A 14,082-nucleotide genomic window follows, 5' to 3' on the forward strand; every position below is an offset into this window, starting at 1 on the left:
AAGGAGCTCAGGTTCAAAAGTCAGTGTCTACATCTGCTTGCAAGTTAAAAGACAACGTGTATTATGATAGATTGTGAAAATAAGTTCAACATCTGGTTCATTAATAACTCCACGATTGTGCATTCATTTCCAAACAATTGTATACACATGGAGAAAATAGTTGGGCACAATTCACCAACCACAGCCATGTGGAACAAGAGTTCCATGGCACACCTGGACAATGGACAATTGCAAAGAACATTTTGGTTTCTTGGTCAAATACTACAGGCCAACAAAAAACAAATATTCAAGCTTCTCTACTCCACCATAGACTTTGGCTTTTAGTGCCATAGAATCACAGAATAATTGGAAGGAATCCACACGGATCACTGAGTCCAGTTCCTGACCCTGCACAGCACCATCCCCGTGAATCACACCACATGCCTGAGAGCATTGTCCAAACTCTTCTTGAACTCTGTCAGGCTTAGTGCTGTGACCACTTCTGTGTGGGAACCCATCCCAGTGCCCAACCACCCAGTCACCCACTGGGTGAAGAACCTTTCCCTGATATCCAACCTAAACCTCTCCTGACACAACTTCAGGCTGTTCCCTCGAGTCCCGTCACTGATCACCACAGAGAAGACATCAGAGCCTGCCCCTCCTCTTCCCCTCACAAGGAGGTTTTAGACTGCAATGAGCTCTTCTCTAGGTTGAACAGACCAAGTGACCTCATGAAAATGTTACCAAAGAAAACCCCCCAAACTGAACAAAACCAACCAAAAAGCAACAACAAAAACCAAACAAACCACCAAAAACCAACACAAATTAGGCAACTCAAACCTCTCTCAGTAATACCGTGCCAGAGTAGATGTCATATGATGCCTAGAGTGAATGTGACCAAAAACACATCATCAAGTGCCCTTATGCATAAAAGCTACAATAGTGATATTTACAGTCAGTTTAATTCATATTTCAGGCATTATTTTCTTCCTTATTTAACATAGATCAAAAAGTTGAACTTTCATTTAAGATCACTAAAATTACAGTACTATTGCCAGGTGATAAACAAGAGAAATCTTTCCTTAAGTGAAAACCTAAATAAAACTTGAGAAAAAAAAAAAAAAAAAGGAAACATAATTCAGAGAAGGCTAAAGCAGGAGAACTTTACTCATACAAGCAGCCCATGAGGTGGTGCAAAGCGACTGATCTCACTGAGTATAACTGAAGAGTGGACTGTGTAGCAGTGATGATGGTCGTTATTGGTTTAGCCATTTAACACAGAAGTAGAGGAGGAAGGAATGAGAAAAGAGAGAAGCAGAGGAAAAGGATAAAATTAGCTTACCAGCTTTTCAAAATTAACAAGGTTATCCAGAAACGTTTTATTTCCTTCATGGATGAATGTTACATCTGGAAAAAAAACCCAAAAACAATTATTATTAACAACCTCTTTGTTAATGTAAATAAATAATATTAGTAAACACCAACAAAAACTACAAACAAAAAAAACCCAGAAAAACAAGGGAAATATCCCATTACGGATTGACACAATATCTTTTAACAGTGAAATAAAAGCCTGGCCTAATGATGGCATGCAGAGATTATTAGATAACAACATTTACATTTACACATTGTTAAGGAGAGTATTTTTAAGTGGGGACAAGGATTTCTTATTAAACCTGATCTTCTGGGATACACAATATAGAGAAGATGGCTGGGAGCAAAGGAGGGCATCCAGAGGGGTGGCCCTGCATGGCCCAGGCTGGGACAGGTCTGTCCCTGAGCCCAGAGATACCAGATGCTGGAGCTGGCTCTGACACCCCTTCATCTCCCTGTGTGGGACAAAGGACAAAGTCCTCCCCAAAGACAAGGGCTACAGCCCTCTCTGGACAACCAGAGACACCAAAGTACAAAGCCTTGAAATAAGCATCATGTCTAGGGAAAAACATTTTTATGTAGTGCTGTTGAAGGGAATTTGCAAAGGCAACAAAAAGGTCAGAGGAAAAGGAAAAGGTCTATATTTGGCTCCAGGAAGAGAGCTGAACATAGTGTAATGAACTGGAGGGAGGGAATCTCAAGCAAAATAAATGTTGCCAAGTTAAGATTACAATTAAAATTGTAGCTCAAGGCCATTTTCTCTGTTTTTCTAATATGTATTAGGTCAGAAGTGAGACCTATCTTGAACATAAAGTACTAAGAATATGAATAGATTCCCTGTGGGAGTGCACTTCAACAGTGCACCCTCCAGGGTACAGAATGCACTGGCAGGAGCACCACAGCCATGGCCTCTTCAGCTCTCTCCCGCATGTGAGGGGACCCAGGAGATCCACGAGGAGAAAATACTGAAGGAGATGGCACTCTAATACCATTACTGCTGAAAAGTCACAGCTGCGTGTGCCCGTGGGAGAACAGCACACAGTAAATGGGACAAGTGTCCCTCTCAGCAGAGGGGTCAGCCTGCAGCCCAGCAGCCCATCTGTGCCCCTCAGCATTTCTCCTGTCCTCACCTCTAGGACTCCCTCTGATACCCACATGGACCCCATAGTTTTGGGGGATTTTAGGAGTGGAAACCTGCAGAGAAGCTTTGTCACACACCACTCCCCACCCATCTCTACCTTCACCCCCCCTGGAAACAGCCAACCTGATTTATTTCCTTGGGTTTCAATGGCTCACTCTGTGCCTGAGGGGCATTCTGTAATTGCTTGGAATTGAAATGCTAAACGGCTTCAAATGCTGCTGGAAACCCGGGGCTGGGACTCTCGTGGGGGTGATGGAGAGCTCCTGTGCCCCTAGGGTGGCTGGGCTGGGACAGGCAGGATGCCAGCATGGACGTGCAGAAAGCACAGCACATGCTGCCAAAACCTCCAGCACCTCTCCTGCCTCTGGGCTGCATCCTAAAAATCAGAGGGAAAGGAAGGAGCACGACCCTCTGCACCTCCTCTGCTGGGCTGCTTGGGGCGCCCAGGGAAAGGGACTCAGAAAGGACACGACTTCAGGACACAGGCAGTACTTGTGTCTGTATCAATGCAGTTAAAAACTGTCCATCACTTCTAATGAAAAACCTATACTGGAAGCACAAATTTCCACACAGCTTTTTAAGTCATTGACAGCAATGTGTGTATCTCTGAGGGCAGAAGGAACAGAAATTTGCTTTGCAGTCAACAACTAAGAGTCTAGATAAATTCAGTGGAGCAGAAAATTGCATCTGAACTAGGTTATAAGGGTATATCACAGTATTTTATTACACATTTGAAAAATCTGCCTGATTTTCAAAAGCTGTGTCTGTGCACCGGGAGAGCTCTGCATTTAAATTTAATTAACTTTTAACAGGACACTCTGAAGTTATTTTTCATAATTTAAGATTTTTCGTTTTTTTAATTGAAACTACTTTTGTTCCTACTGTGATGAAATACAGCAATTTGCTGAGTTATTAATGATTTCTATGTTACCCATTCCTATTTTTTCCTGTCTTGGAAATGACCTTAATACAAATATGCTTGATATGCAATAAATTCCATTGCACTGTGCAATACTTTGGGAATTACCAACCTTGGCAACATCTCCTTATGGACCACTTTATTGAAGGACGTTACTGCATTAATTTCAAAGTCTTCTTGCTATCTCCAACACAAGTTAAAGATACAAATGCTGTCTAGGTACATGTTCTTATACACCATATTGTAATGCAGTGCAAACAACATTGCTACAAGTGACTTATGTCTGCTGCCTTTGTTTACAGGAAGACATACTCCAGAACACGTTAATTTTGAAGCTTTGATAATTGTATCCATCTGAATTAATGCAAACTCCTTTGATGTGTGCAAAGAGGGGAAATGTGTCTGGTGGCTCCCAAACTATCACCAACTATTCTGGAGAACTGCTTTCAAACATTTCACAGCAGCAGGTTGGAATAAACAGCCTAAAGAGAACACTTTCAGAATAGAGGAATAAACAAATGAATTTGCCATGTTCAAAGACCAGGCAATGAATAATTAATGACCCCAAGACAATAGAATATTTTAAATACTTGCCACTTTATTAGCTGCCCAGCTCACTGCATTAGCAAGTACATGTACTTTATTTTACGATGCTTTTTTAAAAAATTATTTTAGATAGTAAGATTTTATTTATCTCTTTCAGACCTATAAGAGACTTGGAAATCCCCTCCTCTAAGGACAGACAGACAGGGCAGGTTCTGCTTTCAGGTGGCACCAGGGCAGGCTCATCCCAGCAGAGCAGGGAGGCATCTCCCCCAGGCATCTCAGAGCAGCAGTGTGACCATGGCCACTGGTTCAGGGCCCTGCAGGGTCACACTTCTCTGCTGAAGAGGATGTGGCCAAAGCAAAAGCACACAGCTCTATCAACACTTAACAGGACAGTATGCAGTTTTAAGACCTGTGTGAAAATTGGGATCTTCCCACTGTCTTAAAAGAAGTTGTTTATTAACCAGACCAAGTGCTATGTTGGCAATACCACTATATCTGTCAAATACACATCTTAAGAGCATCTGAAGGAAAAATCACCTTACGCTTATTTTAATTAACAGTGAAGAGCAGCCAAGATTTAACATTACCTTTCAGAAGTAAGGGCATGAAGGGGATTTTTGGAGATTTCATTTTCTTGAATGCATCTCTGTAAGCTTTGTGATTCAGAGAAGGATCCTACAAAACCATTTGAGTAATAGACAGAAAAATCAATAGGCTATAAAAAGAGCAATTCTAAATCCATTACAGGCATATGATCTGAACATGGTTTAGATATAAAAGGTTTCTTTGGGATGCAAGGTAGCTAAAGGTTTTCTAAGCTAGCTGACATGCTAAACTGAACAGGAACATAAACAGTGAAAGGAACAAAAGCAATTATGTTCCTTTAGATGAAGCAGTGCTAAATTGAGAGGAAACTGCAGAATAGATTCACTTGGACTGCTCTATAATTTCCCCACAAATTTCTATTAGCAAAATCTCTTACTATACAGCACAAAACATATCCTGAATGTATTGCTGATCAACTTCTTTAAAAAAAATCAAAACAAACATCACCAAACAGCAACAAAAAATCCCAACAAAAACTGCTTTAAGATCCATGGAGCACGCTGGAGACTTTCAAAGAAAATAAAGCAGTATGTTTCAGTGGCATTATGTAGGCAGTTCAAAAAGTCATCTCAATTTCCAAGGTAAACCAGCTCACACAGAATCTTTAAAACACATCCATTTATAAAGAACCCCAAGTACAGAAGCATGACAGCTGGTAAAGGCTGTATCTCCTGTTCCCTGTGCCAGGCACTGATGTTACCATGCACCCACTTCCATGACAGCAAGAGGAAGCATTTGTTTATTCTACTTTGATAATGCTGACAAAGATCCTCAAGCCTCAGATTTTGACATTTGTTTTTTTACAATTTGAGCTGGTCTTTTTTAATCCTGATCTGTAGCATATTGCTTCAGATAAAGGTTGATTAGCTACCAGGAAAAAAGAACAGCTCCCAGACTGATGCTGGTGAAACTACATTTGCCTCTCTCTGTCCTTCCTCCCTCTGTAAGGAGCAGAGCCTCTTTCCATTTCATGTTTGCAGACCACCTCAGAGCTCTGGAGAGCCACGTGGCCTTCAGCAAATCATGGATTTAACATGAATCGTCCAACCCCAGACAATAACAGGCCGACTCCAAATAAATAAGGAAGAAGGAATGCAGGTAAAGCTAGCAATGTTCTTCTGCTGTCAACACCATACTTACCGTCAAACTTTCAAGTTCAGTGAAAAGTTTCTTGAACTTCCCAGGAATTTTCTGAAGCGTGGAAAACAGAGAGGGAAAGAAAAAAAAAAAAGAGAATTTGATTTAGGCAGAAAAATGCTGAAGAATTTCTTTCCTCGAGACTGCTCTGGGTGAAGTGCTGAAAGCACCAACACACACACTTAACCCCGGCTCCTCAGCTCCCAGGGCTCTAATTACAGACCACGTTCAGTGCAGTGCCAGCAAGGAACTGGCCCTGCAGCCTCCTCTTGGGGACCTGCATCCTTCTTTTATGGAAACTGCTTGTCAGCAGCTGGTTTTACTTTCTTCCCCAGCTTCTATGACTAAACATCCATATCAAGCTAGACGCAGTAACACAGGCTGAGAATTCAGGAACTGATTATATCCATGTTAAATCATTTGTTGTAATCAATCTGCCCCAGGATAGGGGTTCTAGAAATTAACAGATGTCCCACTCAGTGCTGTTTTATACATGATGCCAGTGCTGATAACGTTAACACTGCCACATACTGGCGCCAAAGTGAGACATTTCCTTAATAAACTGATTCCTCTGTCTCTGGTATCTGCTCCTAGCCACAGAGAGGTGCATAAAACACTTTCTAATGGAGCCCAGGCACAAACTACTGTCTTGCCCCTCCTGTCAACACCCCAAGCATCCACTTTCTTTGTCTCTAAAATGCTTTACTGGATTCACATCACTATACTCAAAGCAATGGTTTGCAATTTAAATTTTCATGCTGGTATTTCAGACTTGAAGAATGCTGTGTGGACCTTAAAGCCTGCCTATTTTTTCCAGCTATAGTGGCTAGTCTAGTAAAAGAGATCCCCTCTTAGCACAAATCCGGTCTTGTCTTTGTCCTTAGAACCTGACAGCCAGTGACATCACCAAGAGAAAAGAGATTTAGAACAATTAGATTAAGTGGATGTGCATTATTAAAATGCTAAAATGATTGAACATGGAACTGCAATTGCATGTTTTTTTCTATCTTAAATCAGGGAAAGTGAGGCTCATTAAAACACGGGATACTGTAGGAAAAAAATGTAGAATATGCTTGAGAGCATACTACTTGTTTAAGAAATCAAGTGCAGAGCCAATATGATTTAGTCTAAAGGGCTGCTTAAATTCAGGTTGTTTCATTTACATGTGTAAGTAATTATAATTAATTTAAAAACATTGCTCTACTTTCTAGAAGTCACATTGCTAATGCAAATAACCTTCTGCTTTTGAACCTTCCAGTGCAATAATGTTTTACAAAAAAAAAAAAAAAAAAAAAAGAAAGTATGTGACTTGATAAATATTTTACACACAGAAACGTGACATATTTACAGTGGTACATATGCAGATGCACTCTTTGTTCCGACAAGCAACATATTCTGCTCTTCCTGAGAGAAGTCCACCAGCAGCACATGATCTCCAGAGGCCTCAGCACAGAGCAGAGTCCTCTGTGTCTCTGTGCAGGAGAGATCTGTATCATTGCCTTTGAGACCACACTTTGTCTCTTCCACTCTGCTACCAAAGCCCAGAGAAATGGAATGAAAGCAGCTTAGGAAGAGGCCACAGCAAATGTTCCCCAGAGAGGTGTTTTAGAGAGATCAGAGGCAAGGGGTTTCTGTATCATCATCCTCAGGTATGTAGTTTCTCTAAAACTTTATATCTTATTTAAGTCAGCTCTTCCTTGCCTGAGTCCCTGTAAACAGTCACTGTCCTTGTTCCTCTGTGTGTCAAAGCCCCAGACGTACAAGTGATGTTTCCATATGCATGGCTTTCAGCAAAGGGGGGAGACTTTGCTCTGGACAGTGTCAGACAGGTTTGTAAGTCTCTAATGGCCCTTTGGTCCCAGCTGCTGGTGCTCGAGCATATCTCCAAGGCAGGAGATCACAGCCCTTCTCTGTCACTCTGTATTACAGATTGGTATTTCTGGAGTACTGCACACCTGTGGTGTTGATGGCGTGAAGGAGGGAGAAAGCTTCAACCCACCCTACTCAATTACTCCTTCCCCAGTATTTGGTTCATCAGGAGATACAACAGTAAACTTGCAGATACTGTAACTCAATATGGATGAGCTTTGGATGGGAACAAAAAATGCACAACATAAATACAGATCCCAGTGGGACCCTCCTTTAAATGCACTCATGCTCTATGTAGCAACCAGTAGCTTTTTAAGCAAATAATCTCTGTTCTCCAGTATCTTCCTTATTCATGGCTCATTTCCTATCTTTGTTGTTAAAGATGAGCAGCTGCAAAAAAAAAAACCCGATGAAAGACAACTAGAGAAGGTTTATTTCTACTTTGTTGTTTTGGCCTTTTAATTAAATTATTCCATAATAAGGTATTGCTTGTTTGGAGCCACCTTTGTAAGACTTTCCATTTTGACATCTACTTAAAATGCTAGAACAATTTATTTTGTTTTAAGGGGATAAGATCTCCATGCTTTGTTCTTATTTAAAACTCTGGAAGGACACATTAGGGTTTTTTTTTTAATACCTGCATATCTAAGGTTTCAGGTAACAAAGAATTTTCTTCACCAGCACTCCCTCCATGTTTGATTTGAGCATGAAAAAATAATAATCAAAAAGAAAAAAGTAATTCACCAGTACACAGCCTTTGTGCAAAACAGTTTTGACAGTGTGTGAAAGATATAAAGATGTGTCTTACCTCCCAGGTCTGAGACAGCCGGCTGACAGATGCAGTGTTGAGACCCATAACAATTGCAAAGAATGAATTCAGATTTCTTTGGGCTTTACAGCTGAGGAATAAAAATATGATTTTTTTGTACTCAGAATCAGTGATAAATGGAATGCACACGTATCCTAGGTTACTGAGTCTCATTTCAACCCTCAGCACTAACATACAATCATCTTCCACATAATGAACTCATTAAATGTCCCCTCATAACCACCTGCAGTCTAGGTGATGGGGTCTCTAAGAAGTTTTTTAGAAAACGTTCTACTGTCTCATCAACCCTGTTGTTGGCAGGTTAATTTTTTCCCTTTGCTGTCAAAAGTAATTTTCCCTTTTCAATGTTCAAGTTACTCCCAGCTGTCCTTTACCACACAGAATAATTCCTTGACCTCTATTCTGTTGTATAATAAATATTTTCATCCTCTTTTTCATCTTTTCTATATATTGTACGACATAGGTTACTTCAATTTCTCTTTGTAGCTGAGGCCTGCAATTTGCTTTTCCATACTGTTATTGTTTTTCATTGAATTCTTTGTAATTTATTTTAACTCATATTTAACTCTTATTTCCTTCACTACTTTCTCATGTAGTGAGACAGTGGGGAGGGAAGAAGAAATATAATTACTGTTCTATGTTCTTATGCAAGCATAAAACAAACAGCAAATTATTTATTTGGAACAACATCACATTTTGTCCTTTCTTTTAATTTGTCATCTATTATCACCCAAGGACCTCTGTCACAGTGCTGTTCTTTACAATCATGCATTTATTTCTTCAGCTCAGTATTAGTATTCTGTAGCTGAATTACTTGGCATCTATCTAAATTAAATCTTATCCTACTGTTGTTTGCACATGCCACTAGACTCCTTAGATAATTTTTTTTCCTATCTATCCTCCAATGCATTGGCAATCCCTCATCATTTTTGTTGTCTGTAAATCTGGCTAGTGTTCAATTTACATATGCCTATAAACCAGTTGCAGCTTTCCAGTACAGGTTCCAATGGAATTTGCTCGATACCTCTATTTTTTGACATTTTACTGTATACAATCAGACGATGCTTATTTCTAATCCATTTTCTAATTCATTAGGAAACTTGAAATCCTGAAATACTGAGTCATTTTAAAACAAAAATATTGCCCTGTCTCTTACAGATTTTTGCAGACCATACAAATACATGGGTGCATTTGTGTGCCAGAGTGTGAATCCTCTTTTAAGGCAATTTAAAGTATGAATGAATCCACTGGGTTCACTGGGATTTATCATCAGGGAAAAGTACATGCCAAGGCCTTAGCCTGGAAAATGGCCAGAACTTGTTACAAGTTTTATAAAGCCTGCCTTTATCACTGTGTACTATCTTGAGACTGGGTATTTCTCACTTCACTTCAGCTGTCTTCAAGTTAATCCTAACTTTGTTGCTTAGATTCTTTTTATCATTAAAGCCAGGCAGCTCCCAAAGGAAGGTGTCCAGTGCAGCCTGCAGAAGTGGTCTGTTGGGTGAGCCCACTCCTCACAGCAAGCTGTGGAGAGAAGGGATGTCTCTCACAGCCAGCCTCTGCTTGCCTGGGGAGCCAAAAGGCTGCTGTTGTAATCTGTTTCTTCTAACCTTACATTGACTTGTCTCTTTAGCTCCCCAGGATGTTTTTTTCTAATAACATACCAATTAATTTTGTTTATTGAACCACTTGTCTTCTCTTTTAGACTACACATCAACAGAAGCTTATGGATTTGTTTTTCAAAAACTCCCTTTTTTGTATTGACACACTTGCATAAAATGTGTTCCTCAGCACCAAAGCACACAGATGATGAACATGAAAACTGAGTCCTGGTGGCTTCCTGACCAGACAGATTCCTGGCTGAATCTGTGAGCAGAAAACAGGGAGCAGCAGAGCTGTTCATAGTTCCCTACCTCTCTGCCTAAGTCATAAACAAAAGAGGAGGGCTGCTTGGCTTGTCTCATGATGTGTTTAGCACACCACCCTTCCACCCTAATTGTTCTTCTCTCATCACCTCTTCCAGAACTGATGAGATAACAGTGGTTGTTCATTTAGAAAGCAGCTTTTATGATGAAAATAAAAATGTCATGAAAGCTACACACTCTCTTATTTAATCACCTACATTCTCCAGTAATGGATGCTTCTGCAATACACGGGGAAAGCCTATCTACTGTTTACTGACAGCTGTATTTAGTCTCCATAACTTTGGCTTTTCACTTAACAGAATGGGATCAATGAAAATAGAGCAAAACTTTAGTCTGGTAACGAATATATTCTTATTCATGTAGGACTGACAGAAAACTTTTCTGGGATGCAAATTAATGCGGCAATGGTGCACAAGGCACATGGAACTAAACATTTTTTGGTCATTGATATGGCAGAAAATGAACATATTACTGGATACCACACAACTTGCAAACTAAATTGGATCACATTTATGAGTTACACTAGATTAGATTAGAAGAATTAATTTCTCTAAAGGCACTGCTTCAGCAAAGAACAGTCCTTTGTATGTAAGTGCCTTGCAAATTAAATCAGCCCAGCCGATGAAGGGAACAATTTATACATTTTCCACAAACATGCATATTCAAATATTGCAGAAGACCAACAAGTGGAGAGAGAGTGAGGAGCATGACTGCACATATTTAAATTGCTCCATTTCCTTGGTTACTAAGAGAAAGAGTGATTACAGAGAAAAGAAATCTCTGTGTATAGTATATATTTGTATTCTGTTGCAAGACATAGAATAAATGCCAGTAATGTTTTGACCAGGCTCTGCTGTTTTTATCTATGGACTGTTTTATTTAGGTACACTTACTACACTATCAAAGCACAGGATAACAAATTCATTTTCTTTCCTTGCTTCTCTACATATTTCTTGCCAAACAAACCATGTGAATTCAAGGATTTCTGTTGTAATGCCAGCAACTTACTGGGCAGCAATCTTGATGAACTTTTTCACTAGCTGCACACGTTTGCAGAGCTGGCTACAGAGGAGTATCTCGGTGGCAACCCAAAGCTGGACCTCATTGCATCTCTGAAGCAGAAGACTGAGATTCTCAGTATTTTCAGCACTTCCCTGTCTGCTGAACGTGAAGTATATCAGCTCTTGCTGGAAGACATTGACAACACCATTACGGATATAAAAACAATTTAAATATAAATGAACTGTAAATTATTTAAAACTATGTTTTTGAAACAAGGTCTGGTCACAAATGGTTATTTTTTCATTATCCATGAGCCAATCACAATTGGTTCAGGTTAAGCTTAGCAAAATCCAGAGACTTATTACAGAAGGCAGGTGGACTGGAAATCCTGCAAGATATGGTCTTCTTATTAGAATTCCCAAGGTTCCATTTCTGGCTATAGCCAGGTATGAGACATAAACAATCTATTTCTGCATTTTATCACTTCTGTTCCAGTATGAAAAATCAACCATATCAAACTACTGCAGAATCTGAAAAATTTCTATTCAAATTTGTTTCTGTATTAGCCAATTTTTAACCAATAGACATATGGGTCTTGATTTCTGTTAAAAAAAATCCCAAATGTGGCCAGTTTCAAATGTAAAGTGTCTAAACTGAATAAAACAACCAAAAATGAAAGAAAATGAAAGTATCTGGTGAAAAGCAAGGTAATTTTGCATTCATTTTCTCAAAAAGCCAAGATACTTTTCAGTAAATGGTATTTTCAAGAGAGCTTTTCTACTGTTATCTGTGTGTTTTACTGAGCAACCCAAACCAGAATCTATCAAAGTCATTGAAACAACCCAATGGGCCTTGAAGTGCACCATTATCTCATTTAATAAAGCCTGACCAGTACTTTTTATCTCACTGAAGCCTAACAAGAACAGTAATGTGACCATCTAAATTGCTGAAGCTGTGAATTTTTTAGTGGCTAAAGTGATATGAAAGACAACTGTTTCTGGAATCCCATATTTACTGGGATGCTATCAAGTGCATAGGACATTTTGCATATGTAATACATTCACAGAGAGGGTTTTTAGAATACAATCATGGTCTTTTACTCTTTTGAGGCTAATCTCAATAAACACATCAGGTATACAGGGAACATATGAGATGCCTGAACAAAGGAAAGTTACAGACCTTTGACAATTCTTTTCAGTCTCAAAGATTTATCGCAAGATAACTCTTGGACCTGTGACCACTACTGGGGAGCTGCCAAATCATGTTGTTATGCAAGTGAAGCAAGCACCCAGGAATACCAACGCTCCAAAATGCATCATGATGATTCAATGCTGCATGACGGTAATATACCTGGAAGTGGATGTGGTGCTTCTTACCTCGTGAATTGCATTGAAAAGGCTCCAGTCAAAGTTTGTTAGCTCTAAGGCAAGATCCCAGGTGTTAATTCCCAGAATCCTCACAGATCTCTGCTGCAATTCTTCATTTTCAGAAAATGGGCTCTAAATGAATAGACGAGCAAAACAATTCCTCAAGAAATGCCAAAGGTTTTGCAATGAAACAGTTACTGGACTAAGGTACCAAACAGAGCTGAGTGGGTAATCTTCTCTAAGTGCACTCTGAGGGCTTTTTTCCCCACTAATCAAAATGAAGGAGCTATAACCTATTTAATAAATCACTTGAAATGGGAAACGGGTCAATAGGATCAATGATTTGCTTTGGAGAGTAAAGCCTTCTCCCTTTTTCCTTCTCTCTCCCTCTCCCAACCTGGAATATAAAACACTGGCCAAGCAGACAGCATAAGGAAAATAAAATCCCTCAAACTATCAGAAAATAAAATCTAAATTAATACATCAGTAAATTTTCTGATATAAAACAATCATTCTGAAAACACATTGGATTAAGAATAAATACACATAACTTGATCTTCAGTCCACTTTTACAAATAACATAAACCCATATATTTTATGATTAATCTACCCCAAATGTAATCAACGAAGAGTAAAACGCTGTGGGTTCTGATTCATAAAAGTTATTTAGTATATTGCTGTGGAGTGTGGTGGTACTGCTGGTATTCAGAGTCATTTGACATTTCCATTATTAGCTGGGATTTTCAAAGTTTTGCACTTCTTTTGGCTTTTTTAACCTCATCAGTCTGAAACTTGGCGCATGAACCATCTGCCAAGATGAAAGATTATTCTTACCAGTTAAACCATTACTTTGATGCTATATTTCAGACAGTTACAGCAAGTTTTGCAATTTTTATTATGTAACTAATGAAACTAGGCTGGCTGTCACCTGTCTACACTGGAAACCTTCCCTTAATATTCACATTTTTAGAAATGGCTGGAACGCCAGAGATAATGGGGATGACAGATTACAATCATGGCATGTCAGCTCTTCAGGCACATTGATCCAACAAAATGCAAATAGACATTTCTCATCCTGAGGATGGATGCACAGATCCTAGAGATACTGACAACATGTAGAAGTCAGCTGCAATGCAACCCCTACTCTTTCCTGGAAACATCTGCATAATTAGGAGAAAACTAATGGAACACCAAAGTGCCTGAGTGTGCCTGCCTCACTGAGGTTTTGGGAAAGTGTGGAGGGAAGGAGGCTGCAATCCTGGTTTCTGGAGACAGAGGGAAGGATGAGAGAGATCTGCTGCCTCTCGATGCACTGACCTTCCCAGCGCCAGCGAGAGGATGGAGAGACAGACAGGCAGAAGGAAAGGAGGAAGACACACCCCCAG

General features: G+C 39.7%; 1 protein-coding gene across 2 annotated transcripts in view; it reads right to left on the reverse strand.

The window, feature by feature from the left end:
* RAPGEF5 (Rap guanine nucleotide exchange factor 5) overlaps positions 1-14,082 on the reverse strand; it is a 155,532-nt gene that overhangs the window by 10,742 nt on the left and 130,708 nt on the right. For both annotated transcript variants that reach the window (XM_021538260.3, XM_085567928.1), the window contains exons 19-24: positions 12,707-12,829; positions 11,337-11,515; positions 8,383-8,473; positions 5,709-5,759; positions 4,550-4,637; positions 1,322-1,386 (exon numbers count right to left, since the gene is read on the reverse strand). In XM_021538260.3, the coding sequence (XP_021393935.3) occupies positions 1,322-1,386; positions 4,550-4,637; positions 5,709-5,759; positions 8,383-8,473; positions 11,337-11,515; positions 12,707-12,829 (597 nt within the window). The remainder of the gene's footprint in view (positions 1-1,321; positions 1,387-4,549; positions 4,638-5,708; positions 5,760-8,382; positions 8,474-11,336; positions 11,516-12,706; positions 12,830-14,082) is intronic.

Source organism: Lonchura striata, chromosome 2, assembly GCF_050655825.1.
Source record: "Lonchura striata isolate lonStrDom1 chromosome 2, ASM5065582v1, whole genome shotgun sequence".
NCBI lineage: Eukaryota > Metazoa > Chordata > Aves > Passeriformes > Estrildidae > Lonchura > Lonchura striata.